The following is a 17,156-nucleotide window of genomic DNA, read 5'->3' on the forward strand; positions in this document are numbered from 1 at the left end:
GGTACTGTTGTAATCTATGATGCACGGACATGGATACCGACACCGACACCGACACGGGGACACGGGAATTCTAAAAAAATGGGGACACGGACATGGCGGGGGACATGCCACTTGTGTGTGTGTGTATATATATTGAAATAAATAAATAATAATATTTTGATATCCAGAAATTTTAAATAATTTACAATTGGCCCCAAATTTTTTTAAAAAAATTGTAGTTTGACCCCCAATTTTTTTTAAATTACAGTTTGGCCCCTCAAAAAATATAGTTTGGCCCCTGCTGTGTCCCCATCAGTGTCCCCCTAAAAAATTTATATTAAATTATGGGACACGCCACGTGGTGTGTCCCATACGTGTCCCTGAGGTATCCCCGCCGTGTCCCCGTGTCCGACATTGCGATACTTCGACCTCTAGAGGTATCATCAGTGCTTCATAGGTTGTAATGTATGATAATTGATGGGTTTAATTGATGTGTGGAAATCTATGTGGTGTTCTACCTATTCAGTTCTAGTATGTTTTTTTTTTGAAAGGCAAAAAAATTTCATTAATCTTGAAGTTGTTACAAGACTAATAGGACAAAGAAATAGCATCTGTGTTCTAAAGAACACATTTGCCCAATCCGAGAACCAAAGCCTAGGATTGGCAAGAAACCAATCAAAGGACACCCATATGGGACATAGCCCATCTAAATAGGCCGAAGCCCAAAACCCTGTATGGGTCTAAAACCCAGATATACAAATTCAGCACATACAAGCCCAACATCCTAAGTGAGTCTAAAATACTCAGATCAATACAGATAAAACACATAAAAAACATGGGTCAAAGCCCAAAAACACAGGCCAAGCCCAACACCCCCAAACCAAACCCTAACTCTTCTACCACCAAGCACTACCAGAACCACCCCCTGCCGCCGACCACCACACCAGAGCAGAAAGATCTCCGCGTGACTCCGCAAACGTCGTTAGGCAAAGAACCAGTTAAACCCAACAGAAAAACCGGCAGGAGACACGTGGCACGCCACCACCAACCGCCGCGAACAAACCTTGCCGTTAAGCCAACCGATAATCCCAACAGAAATACCAGCGGTCGACCGCAGAGCAGGAGGGAAGCAAAACCGTGGAGAGAGAAGAACGACAGAGATCGTAGCGACGAGGATGGAGGCAGAACAGCTAGGGAGAGGAGAAGCCTGCCAGCGGCCCTCGCTGTCGCGAAACAAGCCTGATCTCCCAGAAGACCACCATGAACCTGCCGATTCAGATCCCAAAAACGGTCAAAGGAAGCCCGCAGCAGAGAACCGCCGCCGAGAACCACAGCAACACCAAAGCAATACCTGCAAAAAAGAAAAAACAGTGAGAAAAACAGCAGCGCCTCCACCGCCACAGACCCAGATCGCGACCTCCAGAGCTGGAACCACCCTCAAAGCATGAATCAAGGACCCAAGCACAGACAACGCTGTGTTTCTTGTGCTATATTCAGTCCTAGTATGTTGTTTCTTGTGCTATGTTCTGGATTGCGAATTGTTGACTGTGTTTCTGAGTTTTGTTATGGTCAGAAATTTGATGGGTTTAACGCAATGTCTGGTAATCTCTTGTATGTTGTACACAAGCGGTCAATATATTGTCTTTTATGCTTTATTTTAATTTTCAACTTTTTTGTATCTTCGGTTCCTTTACTTGATATGCGCAATCTATGTAATTGATGGGAGATTGTTGAATGTGCTTCTGTTTTTCCCCCGTTACTGTTTAATATTCGATGGGCGTAGTCAATATTTTGTTTACTCTCACCAAATGAAGGTACATTACCTGCTCAACCAAATGAGTTAGGACGCAACTTCAAAAATATTTAGTGATCGCCATTCGCCCACCGTGGGGCTCGAACTGACGACCACAAGGTTAAGATCCTTGCGCTATAACCCAACGCCTACTACTCCACAAGGTCAATGTTTGGTTACACATGGTCTGCTCCATCTATTCAGTCAAACTTTGTTGTTTTCTTTCACTTATTTTTTTTTGGCATCTTGGTTCTGAGCACTTGATATTTGCATTGTGTAGGGTTTTCTTGATTGGGAATCAGACTATGTTTATGAGTTGTTCCGTTATGGTCTGATAGTGGGTTAGCTGAGTATTTCGAAATATTGAGTCTGTTCCATGTATTGAGTCAAATGATTTTGTTTGCTTCATTTTTAAATGCTTTGCTTTTGAGTAAGTTACTTAGTTTCAAGGACTGGATTAATGGTATCGAGGGTGCATGGAGTGATTTAAACTACCTATATAAACAGAAATCTCAGTGTACGTATGTAATATTCATGATGGCTTTGCAAATCACGTTATAGACGAAGTCTGAAATTCCCTTTTGATTCTTTGACGGCACACACAATTGACCTAAGTTGTTGGTAAAACATGTTATGCGACCAAGCTGATGATGGTGTTCCACTGGCAATGATATTTCTAGCTAGCTTTATCGATTATCTATGCAGCTCTCAAATGATGGTTTCAGGACCCACCATATACTTGATTAGAGACCTAAACTCTTGTACTCTATTTCCTCCTTTGAATTCTCTTTTTATTGTTCCCTTCTGCATGTTTTGATTTTATCCTCAAGGGTACGAGAAACCATTAGAAAAATAAATAGGAGTACTTTATTTCATGGGAGCAGTTGGGACTTGGCCTACAAGAGTCCACGTAAAATGGAAGACCATATGCCACCGTAGATTTAATGTTACCACCGAATAACCCAATTGAAAAACTTAAGATTCTAGCTGTTGCTATGGCCCTTTTAACGCTCTTTGCCTCGTTCCCTTTTGTTTATTTGATACATGACTGAATTGGGTATGGCTGATACTGGACTTGACTGTTGAGGATTCATATTGTTGGACATAGACTGTGCAAATGTATTTATGATTTTTAGTCTTATCTATGCTTCTAGATAGTTTGGATAATGTATTAGTAATTTATTATAGTAGAGCTGAGTTGTATGTATTGTTGATTTATTTGTAACATGTCCCTATATTTATCTCGTAATGGTAGCGTGTTGGCTTTGCATTGACGAGGCATGGATAACCAGAAAATGCTGCCTTAAGAGTATCTTATACTTTCGGATATGGTTAAGCACCTGTACGTCCCTATTCATACCTGTTATGCCAAAAGTAAGGATCCTTCTTATTTTTTCTTCTTCTATCATTTTTTGATACGGCAGTGGTACTTTGGGGTACGGTCCACCCTTTTCTGGTGACTTTCAAAGGGATTCAATTGGGGTCAAACTGTTATGCTATGTAGCACCGACACGGTCCGCACAGATAAACACACATACAAGACATGGACTCTGTGACATGTAAATTTGAAAATTGGGATGGCATGACATGTTTGGGGACACGCTTTAGAAAATATTTGTGTATTCTATTATATGAATAAGGCTCTAATTGTAAAGATGCTACGCATAAGTTACCATTACTGACACGGTCCACACGGATAAACACACATACACGACATGGACTCTGTGACATGTAAATTTGAAAACTGGGATGGCATGACACGTTGGGGGACACGCTTTAGAAAATATTTGTGTATTCTATTATATGAATAAGGCTCTTATTGTAAAGATGCTACGCATAAGTTAACTACCTTAAATCATATTTATCTTTCATAAAAGTACTCAAACGAAAAGCTTTTCTTCATTTATTGTGTCTTTATAGTCAATTAACTATCATCCGACACATAAAAACTATGACTTCTCTAAATTTTAATTAGAGTCTACTATTTGTTTAACACCTCCGACTTGTTTTGCAAGTGTTCTGAGAATGCCTGGAGAACTTTTTAAAGTGTCCTTTGAGTGTCCAAACTAAAAACGCTGAGCGTCTGCCGAATTTGGTTGAGATGAATTATGGCAAGCTGTAAGTAGGGTCTCCGAGCTTGATCTGCTGTTCCGGAAAGCAGCCCTTTCTATTTGAGAGTCCGCCATGTGTCCGGAGAGTGTCGGTGTATGGCAAGTGTCACGTGACCTCCAACAAAGTGTCCGTGCTACTAAGCTGTAACGTAAATAGCACGTACTTAAGAGTAAGAGAAACATACCATCTCTTCACTAGAAGGAAGACAAGGCCTAGCTGCTCTCTCTCTCTCTCTCTCTCTCTCAGAGAAATATGGAGAAAAGAAGTAGAAAGGATGGAATTTCTTGTTTCGATTTGATCTGTGATAGACTTTTTCTTCTTCCATATATAAGGGGAATTACTTATCAAGAAAGAAATGCCAGTCGTATCCTATACTTTAGCATATTAGAATAATGAAAATAATTAGTTTCTATAAATGTACCTCGCTGTACCGATATCAATTTTTTTTAGTGTTGCCACATCAGAGAATCTGTATCTTACTGCATCCACATCCCATATGCGTTCTTCATAGTTCATAGTGTTGCATTGACCATTAGTTTTTACTCTTTTGTAGTAATAATATTTTCTTTCCTTATTTCTAATATATATCATTTCACAGACATCATAATTGCGGCATTCATGTTGGTTCTCAGCATTACTCTTTTATCAAATGTATCACCTTATTACTGTGTCCCATTTTAATGTTCATTACGACTTCAAGTTCCTTGTCTTTTTACCTTTTATATCTGTTTCAGTAGTGCTGAGATCTGTTGAAACTTTTCAAGTTTTGCATTTGGCTGTGGTGTTAATTGATACAAGAATCAAACATTGGTTTTCTGATTTTATATGCATCCAAAAAGATGGAGAAAAATACATCACATTAGGACTTTGACAGAAACGTCTGTAGGAAGGTGTTAGATGAAACAATTTACGAGTCACTGACAAACAAGACTTGTATTTAAGTTTAGCTCTTCAAGGTTGATGATGCATTTTCCCATGAATGTCATGTGTTTCTCCTTTTCTTCAAAGCCTGGTACTTGAAGTTTTAATGTTCTTAACCGGGTATACTGTAAACCTATCGAAGCACATAGTAAATGAACAGTAGAGCTTGAACAACATCTTGAGCTGATATTGGAAATTAAAAGAAGAAATAGTTTGAACGCAGAAGAAACTACTTTGAGTATGTTGTGTTCATTTTCATTCTTTTTGTACTGATGGATGTGTCAGTATATACAATGTGGAGAACTGTCGTGTACTCAACTTGACTCGGTTGAACATGGGAAGAATGGTACTATTTTTATATTCGTTGGGATGAAATATGACAAAGAATAAGGCTGAAATTGGTTCGGTTCGGTTTGATCCGTTCCCCGCCACCCCCCCCCCCCCCCCAACTTTTTGGACCGAGCCCATAGAGACACCCAAGAGGAATTAGAAAGTCAGAACCCAACTTCAAGAAGTTGGCCAAGGTCAACATTGCCACAGATGCTTAATCCATCATTACGTATTTAGTAATAGTTGTTTTTGTGGAGACGCTAAGGACACATGAGAAGGTCAGAGCACAAATTAAAAGCTTGGCCAAGATCAAGATTGTCATGGATGCTTAATCCATGAATACCTATTTAGTGACCGTTGTTTTTATGTGTTCTTAAAGTTTCTGTTATTTGTGGTCTTGTCCAAGGTTATGGTTTCAAAGAACAGAAAGAATTATATTAAGTGATCGTCCTGTTTCAAAAAAAAATTGATCGGTAAATCTTAAACAATATCTTGAGTTGATGCTGAAGGATTTATCACAAATTGTTATTCTGAGACAAGTTTAGACTTGAGCAGCTGTAGTCTCTAGGCTCTAGCTGTATTTCGAAAGGGTCTAGAAGGATGTTAGCTTTCTTTTTGAACAGTATTAAACTAGTAGTAGTAACTAGCTTGTTAAAAGTGTGGACGGAACCAATAAGTGAGCGAGAGTTCAGGTTGCAAGTACGCTAACATTTGTTTGATTTGATCACATGTACTGAATAACCGGAAGAGAGTTTGGCGTAATCAACACTGGCATGTTTCTGGTGTTTCTATGTGGCACCTTGCTAACCTATTTTTGGTGGTGTGTCTTCGTAAATGCATGGTTGTCCAAGGTGTATGTGCGAACCTTGTTGGGAGATTCATTTCGGTGATGCAATTGTTCAGAGCCCCGCTTTAATTGTGCTTTGTTATTTTTGAGATAAATAAAAAGTTTTTCGCTGCCCGGAAAAGATTGGTGAACCAGTGGTTTCTTTAGGTGCCTTTTGTTTTTGTGGACATTACACATTTTGGTTTCCTGCAGGTGATTAAGAGGATTTCACTAAGGTAATATCCAGATAGTCACTTAGCCAGAAGAAAATATTCCAGTTGTAGTACCTGTAGCCTGTTGGAATGGTGTGTTACATCCAACTGACTGATCCTAGAAATAGAAATTTATAAGTGTAGGTTCTATTTTAAATTTGAAAGGAATGGTGGCAAGTTTTAATTTATTTTGTTCCCAGATCAACAAACTGGTGGAAGGGTGGTGTTTGTTGGCTGGAGGCTGAACTTTGTCGATTTTTAAACACTTGGATATTGCAACTATACGTTGTTTGACCTATGTGGTATGTCTGCAATAGTATATTTTATGAAATGAAGTCGTAGGATCATCTCTTGTTTGCCAGCGACACATGCATGAGAATTTTGCATGGTTACGCTAAACAGTGAGATTATTCTTGTTAGAGATTGGGATCTTAGTTGTGATTCCGAAGCCTGCTGCAAGTATGTTGATGAGTTCATTCTGGTGTCACCCTCTCCGAATTCTGTGCTAATCTTCTGTTGCTGGTTATGGTTATAGGGTGGGAGAATCTCAGTTTTAATACTCATTCCAACCCTTTTGGGTTTGGGTTCCTTGTTAGCGCGTGCTCAAATCATGCTGGATTCACCATTTAAAATCACATATGATGCTATCTTTCAAGTGTTGAATTTCTTTCTTTATTTTAATCAAGTTAAAAAATTGATGCATCTCATACTCCTATACTTATGTTAGAGTATGGTATTTCAGTGCTAATCATTAGACTGTAAGAGCGGTTATCGTAAATAAATACAGTAAGAAATAGAGGCCCAGTAGTTGTAATTGTTGAAAATCGAAGACTTATTTATATACTATTTATAGGGTTATTAAAATTTGGATAGCGACAACACTTGGTGGGGAAGCCCATCCACCGGATAAATATTTGGCTGATGTACCAGCTTGCATTTGGCTGATGGACCAGCTTGCATTTGGCTAATGTTTCCCAGCTAGAGACCTACTAGGTGAGCGGCTCGTGCTAGCACGAGATGTCTCATGCCTATTATTGATAGGAGGTGTCATGCCTGCACAAATAGGAGCAAGTAAATATTCAGTGATTTGCGTATAATATTCATACAATAGATGTAGGGAGGTATTCCCGAGCAGGCCCAAGAAGCACCCGAGCATGGAGCTTATGAAAGGTCAACGCGATTGACCGGTGACACGTAAAGCCACTGTTCAAAGTACCTTGTTCGGCTATGAGAGAGCCGAACAAAAGGAGAACCCCCCCCCCCCTAAAAAAAGGAATGGTCCAAATAATTGATAAAAGACCAGTTACATGTGAAGTAACTGGTCCAGACCCTCTGTTCGGCAACGAGATGGCCGAACAAGGAAAGAGCTCCAAATCGATTGTTGGAGTTTGAGGAACATTCTGGAAAGATCCAGAAATGTTGGTATTCCGTTAAGGAATAAGATCCCGAGAATATAGGATCTAAGAAAGATACCCAATGAGAATGGATGTTCGGCTCTTTAAGGAAAAGAATCCTAAAAGGACTCTTTTCCATAAACTGATAAAGGAAACGAGAATCCTTGATGTCATGGGTTTCCTATACGAGTTAGGAATCCTATGGCAACAGGAATGCTTGGGCAACAAGCATACGCATATCTATAAATATGAGGTAAACCTAGAGGTAAAAGGTACGCAATACATTGCACTCTATTTGCTTTCCTATTGATAATTAGGGTTTGAATGCTAGTACGTGATACTAACAAAGGCATCGGAGGGCCTTTGCCACGAGAGGCAAAGGTGCACTCACTCCTTGTCTGTTTTGCAAGACAGGGGTTTCATTGACAAATTAGGGTTACGTTCAAGAGGCACGAGAAGCCGTTGCATTCCAGTGCTGTTTAAAGCACTACTTGAATTTATCCACCTACAATTGGCGCCGTCTGTGGGAAACGAAAGAGTTCCCTTTGAAATACGACCATGGTGGAAGTAGAGCCAGCAACGCCACACGACCCAAAGGATGTGTTAATTGGAGGAGGGGATGAGTCTCCACCCGGGGCTCCGAGAAAGCCCGATGGAGGACACAAAAGGACCACGAGTAAGGGCCACCCTCTTACTATCCACGGCAACTCCAGAAATAGAGATGGAGAGACGGCATCAAAGTCCACGAGAAGGACTAAATCCCATCGAGGGGATGAATCGATTGCACACTCCAGAAGTGAATTCCGTAGCGAAGACGTTCTTGATAAAAAGAGACGAGAAATTGAGGAGTATGCTCGTTTGATCAAAAAACGAGAACATGAAATCAGAGAACTAGAGAGAATCAGAGAACATCCGGAGGACTCTGGACTATCTCGAAGAAATTCTAGAGGCAGTGAATACGCTTTGGTACAGTACCAAAAGGCTCCTTCACGAGGAAGGAGGAGCAGAAGCAGAAGTCTGACCCCGAGGCGACGTAAAACTTCTCCACGAAAAGGGAGGAGCAGGATCCGAACACCCGAGCGAAGGAGGGTATCTCCAAGAAAGAGGAGAAGCAGAGGTCGGAGTTCTACCCCCGAAGAAGAAGGGAGTAGAAAACATCATAGGGACAGGTACGAGAGACCTGATTCCGATTGGGAACGAACTAGATCCAAGAAAGGACCAGAGGATGAAGCCATGACTGCACGGGAAGCAGCACGGAGAGCACTGCAGAATATAGCATCCTCCCCTTTTACAAAAAAGTTACAGGAGGCTAGATTGCCGACCAGGGTAAAGCACGGGACATTCATCCTCTATGAGACAGATACTGATCCCGTGGCCCATATACAACATTATTAGCAAGCAATGTTTATGCATGAAGGGGATGATGCAATTATGTGCAAGATGTTCCCGTCGAGTTTGGGGAAGGTTGCTCTGTCCTGGTTCCACAAATTGGGCTCACGCTCCATCCGAACATGGGTGCAATTGGCCGAGGAATTCACTGCACGGTTCTTGACGAGCAGGAAAGCTCCCAAAACCTTTGAGAGTCTTTCTTTTATGAAACAAGGAGAGGACGAGCCGATCAGGACTTATGCAAAGAAGTACTGGGAGACCTTCAACGAAATTGAAGGATGTAGTGAAGAGTACGCAATAGCCACGTTCAAAACGGGTTTACCTGTTCGGGGGGAACTGCGTAAGTCTCTAAACATGAGTCCCGTGCAGACATTGGCAAAATTAATGGAGAGGATTGAGCAGCATGCCAGGAACGAGGATGACATCCTACGAGAGGATGGAAAGTTGGCCGCCGAGCAAGTAAAGGGGCCTACAAAGAAAGCTGACAAGCCAGAGCCCAAAACCTATCATGAAAGGAAAGATTATGGGCAGGCGAAGAAAGAGCAGTACAAGGATAAACAAGCCCCGGATCCCAAGTCATTCTTTTCAATAAACACGGTTTGGAAAGAGCCCATTTACAGGATTCTTTATCGAATAAAGAATCAACCATACTTCAAATGGCCCCCAACTCTTGGTGGGAATAAAAATGCAAAACGTGCTACGAACCAACACTGCAGTTACCATAAGGATTGGGGTCACATGACAGAGGACTGTGAGATGTTTAAACGACATCTTGATGATTTGGTCTCACGAGGTTACCTCAAAGAATTTATCCAAGAGGATTCCAAGGATAAAGACAAGGCAATGGAATTGGATTACGAACAAAATCCAAAAGGGATAATCCATATGATACATGGATTGGCCGAACCTTATACGAGAAATGAGGTGAGATTGCTTCAGAGACGAGTGAAACATGACCAGCATGTAATGCAGTTGGGGAAGAAAAGAGGTCGCAACGAAGGGGCAAGCAACGAGGGCATAGTTTTTACTGATGAAGATCTGGGAGGAGTCCAGGTACCTCACAATGATGCTTTGGTCATAACCCTACGAGTTGGGGAATATGATATGGAGAGAATCCTGGTAGATTCAGGGAGTTGCACCGAAGTGCTATACTACGATGCGTTCAAGAAACTGGGGCTCACACAAGAAGATTTGGTACAATCAGCAACTCCACTGGTCGGATTTGGAGCAGGAGCAGTTTGGCCGTTAGGCAAGGTAACTCTGCCTGTTCGGGCTGGGACAGTGGTGCTACGAACCGACTTCTTAGTGGTGGATGTACCGTCTTCCTATAACGTGATTATAGGAAGGACATGGTTGCACAAGATGAGGGCAGTCTCTTCAACTTTCCATCAGATGGTAAAGTTCCCAGGGTCTAATGGGATTGAGCACATCAAAGGTAACCAAAAGATAGCTCAACAATGTTTGGTATCCATCATTAAAAGAGTCCATAATGCCCACCATATTAATACTGTGGAAACTCCGGATCTGCCGACCATTGAGGATATCGGAAAAGACCCAACCGAAAGGGTGGTTGAGGATTTGAAGAAAACACTGATCAACGAGACTGATCCAGATAGGTATTTTCTAATTGGGGAATCACTGCCAGAAGAGGAAGAGAATGAACTGATTAGGTTTTTGAAAACTTATGTCGATGTATTTGCTTGGACACCAGAGGAGATGCCTGGGGTGAATGCAGATGTTATCTGCCATCATTTGAATATAGATCCACAGCATAAACCGGTCATTCAAAAGAAACGAAGGGCGGCCGTACAACACGTTGACGCTGTAATTGAAGAAGTGGATCACTTGTTAGAAGCCAAGGCAATAAGGGAAGTTTATTATCCAGAGTGGCTATCAAATACTGTTGTCGTCAAGAAAAAGAACGGAAAATGGCGTGTATGTGTTGACTTCACAGATTTAAACAAGGCGTGTCCTAAAGACAGTTTTCCTCTTCCAAGGATTGACCAGTTGGTTGATGCAACAGCGGGATATGGACGGATGAGTTTTCTCGATGCATATCGAGGATACCATCAAATTGCAATGTTTGGACCAGATCAGGAGAAGACGTCTTTTATTACACCACGAGGGTTGTACTGTTATAATGTCATGCCTTTTGGATTGAAGAATGCAGGGGCAACGTATCAGAGACTGGCGACCATCATGTTTAGAAAATTGCTCGGCAAAACTATGGAGGTCTACATAGATGACATGGTGGTAAAGAGTAAATCTGGGCAAGGCCATATTGCAGATTTAAGAGAAGCTTTCGAGATTTTGAGGAAGTACAAGTTGAAACTCAACGCCTCGAAGTGTGCGTTTGGAGTCGGCTCTGGAAAGTTTTTGGGCCATCTTGTAACTCTAAGGGGAATAGAGGCAAATCCCGACCAGATAAAGGCCTTACAAAATCTGGAAAGTCCTCGGACAACGAAAGAAGTCCAACGATTAACTGGGATGGCAGCAGCTCTTAATCGATTTATTAGCCGATCAAGTGACAAGTGCAGACCTTTCTTTCAGCTATTAAAGAAAAGGGAAGGGTTCGAATGGGGAGCAGAATGTAAACAAGCCTTTCAGGATCTAAAGGGATATTTGGCCTCTCCTCCCCTTCTTTCGACTCCAGAAACAGGTGAGTCTCTGATTTTATATCTAGCTGTTTCTGAGCATGCTGTAAGTGCAGTACTTTTAAGGGATAAGGGATCCGAGCAAATCCCAGTCTATTATGTGAGCAAAACTTTGTTAGATGCCGAAACAAGGTATTTGCCCCTCGAGAAATTGGTCCTAGTATTAAGGACAGCAACTAGAAAATTGCCACATTATTTCCAGAGCCATAAAGTTGTGGTTTACACTGAGTTCCCATTAAAATCATTGCTCCGAAAGGCAGATTTCTCGGGAAGGATCTCAACTTGGTCCGTTGAGTTGAGCCAATATGACATCGACTATCAGCCGCGCACAGCAATCAAAGGCCAGGTGTTGGCGGATTTTGTGGCAGAATTCTCACCTGCGGTTGCACCTCTGCCTCCTACGAGAAAGGAGTGTGAAGCAAAGTCTCCTGTAACGAAGAAACAGGCATTAGCTGAACAAGATCCCCTGGAATGGAAGCTGTTTGTTGATGGGTCAGCTTGCAACACCGGTTCGGGAATTGGAGTTGTGCTTTTACCCCCTGAAGGGTCAATGTTAGAATTATCTGTTCGGCTAGGGTTCAATGCATCAAATAATGTGGCAGAGTATGAGGCGCTTTTAGCTGGTTTGAGAAGTGCAAAAACCCTAAAAGCTGAACGAGTTAGGGTGTATTCTGATTCACAGCTCGTAGTCCATCAACTGTCCGGGCAATATGAAACTCGGAGCGAGAAGATGGCGGCATATGTACAGGTGACCAGAGATCTGCTCGATACCTTCGAAAGGGTGTATATTGAACAGATAAGTTCTGGAAAGAATGCTCATGCAGATTCATTGGCATGGTTAGCTGCAGCTGTGCCATCTGAGTTTAAAAGAAAAATAGCCGTAGAGTATTTAACTGAGCCGAGCATTGGCAGAAGTGTAGAGATGGTCTTGGACGTGAACCAAGGACCAAGTTGGATGGACCCAATAGTGGAGTTTTTACGAGATGAAGTACTCCCTTTGGACAAAAAGGAGGCACATAAAATCAGGACAAAATCTGCTCGGTTCTGGTTATCCCCAGAGGGAAAACTATATAGGAAGTCTTTTACAGGACCCTACTTGCTTTGTGTGCATCCTGAGATGGTGCAAAAGTTCCTCCACGAAATTCACGAGGGAACTTGTGGAAGCCATGTTGGTGGTCGGTCCATAGCCCACCGAGCAATCACCCAAGGGTATTGGTGGCCGTACATGCAAGAAGATGCTAAGGTGTACGTAAAAATTTGTGAGAAGTGTCAAAAATTTTCACCAATGATTCGAACACCAGCCGAGGACCTGGTGCCGCTGACGAGTCCCTGGCCGTTTGCTCAATGGGGAATGGACATAGTGGGTCCACTACACAAGGCAACTGGAAATCGGAAATTTCTGCTAGTTGCGACAGATTATTTTACCAAATGGATTGAGGCAGAACCATTGGCTAAAATCACCGAACCTATGATAGAGAGGTTCGTATGGAAGAGCATCATTACTCGTTTTGGAGTCCCGTACTCATTGATTACAGACAATGGGTCTCAATTTCAGAAAAAGTTCAAAACTTTCTGTACCCAGTATGGGATAAGAAATTACTATTCAACTCCGGCCTACCCTCAAAGTAATGGCCAAGCAGAGGCATCTAACAAAACCATTCTTGATGGGATTAAGAAACGTTTGGATAAAGCAAAGGGGAAATGGCCTGATGAATTGCCATTGGTTCTATGGGCATACCGTACAACACCTAGGAGGTCTACGGGAGAGACCCCCTATTCTTTGGCGTATGGAACAGAGGCTATTATTCCATTGGAGGTAGGTCTGCCGACCAACAGGACCAATTTGGTTGAAAGTGGAGGCAACGATCGAGCTTTGGAGATTGAATTAGATCTTGCCGAGGAGAGACGAGAACGGGCCCTAGTGCACTTGGCCTCGTACCAAGAGCAGTTAATCAAAGGCTACAACAAACATGTGCATCCACGGGAATTTAGTGTTGGGGGCCTTGTGCTACGAAAGGTGCTCGGCAACACTAAAGTGGCTAATGAAGGAAAGTTGGGGGCCAATTGGGAGGGCCCATATCGAGTTACTGAGATTGTAGGCATTGGGGCTTATCGACTGGCAGACCTGGATGGGAACCCGGTGCCAAGGCCTTGGAATGTCCATAATTTGAGGAAGTTTTTTATATGAAAAATACTTTTTCTTTGTACACATCGTGATTGTGTGAGAGTTACGAATAAAACTCTCTTATGTTCTAGTTCTGTTATTTTAGCTGCACGGGGTACGAATAACGCCCTCTTGAGCTCTATAGCTTATGAATAAAGTCGCCTTTTTTTATAACTATTGTTGTTTCTGGTATTTGTTTTAAATACGAATTACGAAGTAAAATTCCCTCATTCGTATTGGGGAGCAGGGTATCTGACATCCATTTAAAGTACGTGACACTTGAACACAAGTTCGAAATACTTGTGTAAATTGAACACAAGTTCGAAATACTTGTGTAAATTTCAAACATTTAAGTACGTGAAACTTAAAAGTTTAAAGTACGTGAAACTTAAAACTCTACGAGACTATGCAAAGCATATGAATACATGCATAAGCATACGAGAATATGCACAAAACTGTTCAAATCATACAATGAATGTGCACAGACTTAGAAGCATTCAAATATATGCATAAGTACGAAATACTTAAAGACAAGTACGAAATACTGTTAGAATGTTTTAAACACTTTGGCTAGGCCCAGAAACAGAAAGCCAAACATATTGTCACAATACAAAGACATATTCACTCATCTTCAGTCAGGTCTTGAACGATTGTAGGAACAGTTGGAGGAGCTTCAGCTGCAGTTAGATTCTCATCTTCAAGTTGACCACCACTGGCTTCCTTTTGGCCAGAGTTGGTCATATCACTCTGAGGCTCCACTTCGGTAACAGGAGGCTCCGCTGTCTGCAAGACCTGTTCTTCATCTCCCTCTTCAACAATTTCCTCCTGATCACCAGCTGCTGCGCTTGGAAGCTCAATGTTGGTCCAAAGTGGAGATGACTCAGGAATCTCTGCTTTTTCAAGGCAGGCCCTCCAAGACGCCACCCACACTTGATCCTGAATTCCAGGCATCTGGTTTGTGTAGCTCTCTGTGGCAACTTTGATTCCTTCGTTATATCCCTTTTCAAAGGCAGCCTTGGCTTCATTCTGGGACGTCTCGAGCTCCTTCAAAGTCTGGGCAAGACTGTCCTCAGTCCCCTTCAACTGTCCTTTCAGGCCATCTGCAGCCCCCTGGGCCTGGTTCCTTTCTCTCTCAAGCCTGATGATGGTACGTTGGAGCTTGGAGTTTTCACTGACAAGTTTTGCTCGTTGGGGCTCTGATTGGCTAAGTTTTTGAGCCATGGCCACCATTTTTTGCATCACCTGGAAACATTCAAAACAATTGTGATAAACATAACTGTTAAGTTCTGTGTACACTATGATCACAAAAAGAAATTTTACCTTGGCGTTGTGGGACATGAAGGAACTGAGAAGATTGTCTGGAGACATTGCAACTTCTTTTTGCATGTCCCCAGGCAACAAAAAGGCCTGGGACAATGCAAGGGCAGTCCCTTCGGTCTCGACAATGTCCCGAGCAGTGATAGCTCGGTTCCCATGAGAGAAGGAGGGAGCCCATATTGGAGCAGGAGACGAGGAGGAAGGTGGGGGTCTTTCTTGAGGCTGTTCCACCCGTTGACGTTTCTCTTTGTGGATGGCCTCGATTTCTTCTGGGGAAAAGCCAGGAGGAGCATCAGTCTGAGTCTGAGTACGGCGGCCACGACCTTGGCCACCTTGGCCCCGAGCAGCGCCACGACCTCGACCAGGTATGGTGAGAAGACTCCCTAAATCAATTGGCTGGTTCATTGCTGGAGGTGAAGGCGTGTAACCGCTGGAAGAAGAACTTGATGTGGGACTGGAGGCTTCTTCGGCAAGGGGAATTGGTTCGTCGGAGATTGGAGGTGTCCGAGAACGCCTTTCTTCGGGAACAGGTCTTGAAGGACCAGCCGCTGCAAGGTTGTCCGCTGCTCGGGTACGCCGATCAATAAACCCCCCGTATGACGCTTTGTAACTCAGCAGAACCTGAGCCGCTCTTGCTCGGCCAGCAAGGTAAGTCCCTTCGCCGTTGAAAGCAAGTGCTCGCTCGATATCAGCTACGTGCACTTGAGGGGTTATGATATTATAACCCCGGTTAATGTTCGAAGCTGCAGCCGAGCAAAGCATAAATAATTAGAAAGCACGAAAAAGCTTTTCCTATGAAAAAGGACAAGGATTTGAAATTAGGGGAAAGCACTAACGTGGGCTCCCGAATACATGAGGAGCGTGAAAACCAATCACTTGGCCGTCCTCATCTCTGGGTTTGAAGTTGCCCGTGACAATCAGGAAGTCGTCGTCATCCCCTCGAGCAGAGTCAGGGAGTTCAAGGACAAGCTTCTTCCTAGAATCCCTACTCTTTAAATAATATGTGAGGGCATCCCCGGTTCTAGAGATACTGTATAGGTGATGAATGTCGTATAAACCTAAAGAGGTCCCTAACATCTGATTTATGGTGTTGATGCCCATAACTACTCGGAAGAAGTTGGCAGAGACTTGCATTGGGGAAAGTCTATAATACGCCAAAACTTGGCGAAGCAGAGGAGCCAAGGGGAATCTAACCCCGCCCTCAACAATGGCTACTACAGGAATGTGAAGAGTGTCGAAATCGAAACTCTCACGAAGGGCATCCTCAGGAGCCAATACAGTGGCTACATCGTCAGGAATCCCATATCGAGATCTGAAACTAGCCATGGCTTGAGGAGTATTACAGTGCCTTCGAAATCTACCCATTACCAGATAGGATTTTGGAATTCTACGAAGTGTAAAGCAATGGGGACAATGAAACCCTAAACTGCGGTTGAAAACAATCCACTAGAGAAATGGAGTTGTAAGAAGAAGAAATGATGACTTACGAGAATAGTCGATGGAATCCTTAAAAGAAGAGGTCTTGAGACGATGAACAGAGCTTCAATGGCGGGGGAACGCTTGAACAGTTTTTTCTTCTGCAGAGGGAGTCTAAGGGGAAGATTGGGGTGTTTTGAAAAATGGGACGAAAACCCAAAAATACCCTACAGCCAGGGTGGCGTAAGTGAAACGTCACCCCAGACGGCGTTTGAGTGTTCCGTTCCCCAAAAACACGCCTGTCCGCATTAAATGTGAACAAAATAAACATTGACACGTGTAAAGATTAGGGCTGAAAGCCTGAAAACGGCCTAACAAGGTATTTTCGTCATGGTAAAATGATGATAAGTTGCTCCAATATATAAGGTGCAGGAGCAGAATGAATTTGCTCGGAAGAGAAGCTTCACACATCATCTGAGTAAAAAATAATAAGTGAAGCTGGGGAGCAATTGTAGGGAGGTATTCCCGAGCAGGCCCAAGAAGCACCCGAGCATGGAGCTTATGAAAGGTCAACGCGATTGACCGGTGACACGTAAAGCCACTGTTCAAAGTACCTTGTTCGGCTATGAGAGAGCCGAACAAAAGGAGAA

The 17,156-nt window shown here is 42.8% G+C and overlaps 1 protein-coding gene across 1 annotated transcript; it reads right to left on the minus strand.

Moving 5' to 3' along the window:
* Positions 1-14,394: 14,394 nt before the first annotated feature.
* LOC131299703 (uncharacterized) lies at positions 14,395-15,763 on the minus strand. Its single transcript, XM_058325283.1, has 3 exons — positions 15,094-15,763; positions 14,838-15,015; positions 14,395-14,663 (listed from the first exon to the last, which is right to left on the minus strand). The coding sequence occupies exons 1-3, from the start codon at positions 15,493-15,495 to the stop codon at positions 14,395-14,397; spliced, it is 849 nt and encodes a 282-aa protein (XP_058181266.1). The 5' UTR covers positions 15,496-15,763.
* Positions 15,764-17,156: the final 1,393 nt, after the last annotated feature.

The sequence above is a fragment of the Rhododendron vialii genome, chromosome 9a, assembly GCF_030253575.1.
Source record: "Rhododendron vialii isolate Sample 1 chromosome 9a, ASM3025357v1".
Lineage (NCBI taxonomy): Eukaryota > Viridiplantae > Streptophyta > Magnoliopsida > Ericales > Ericaceae > Rhododendron > Rhododendron vialii.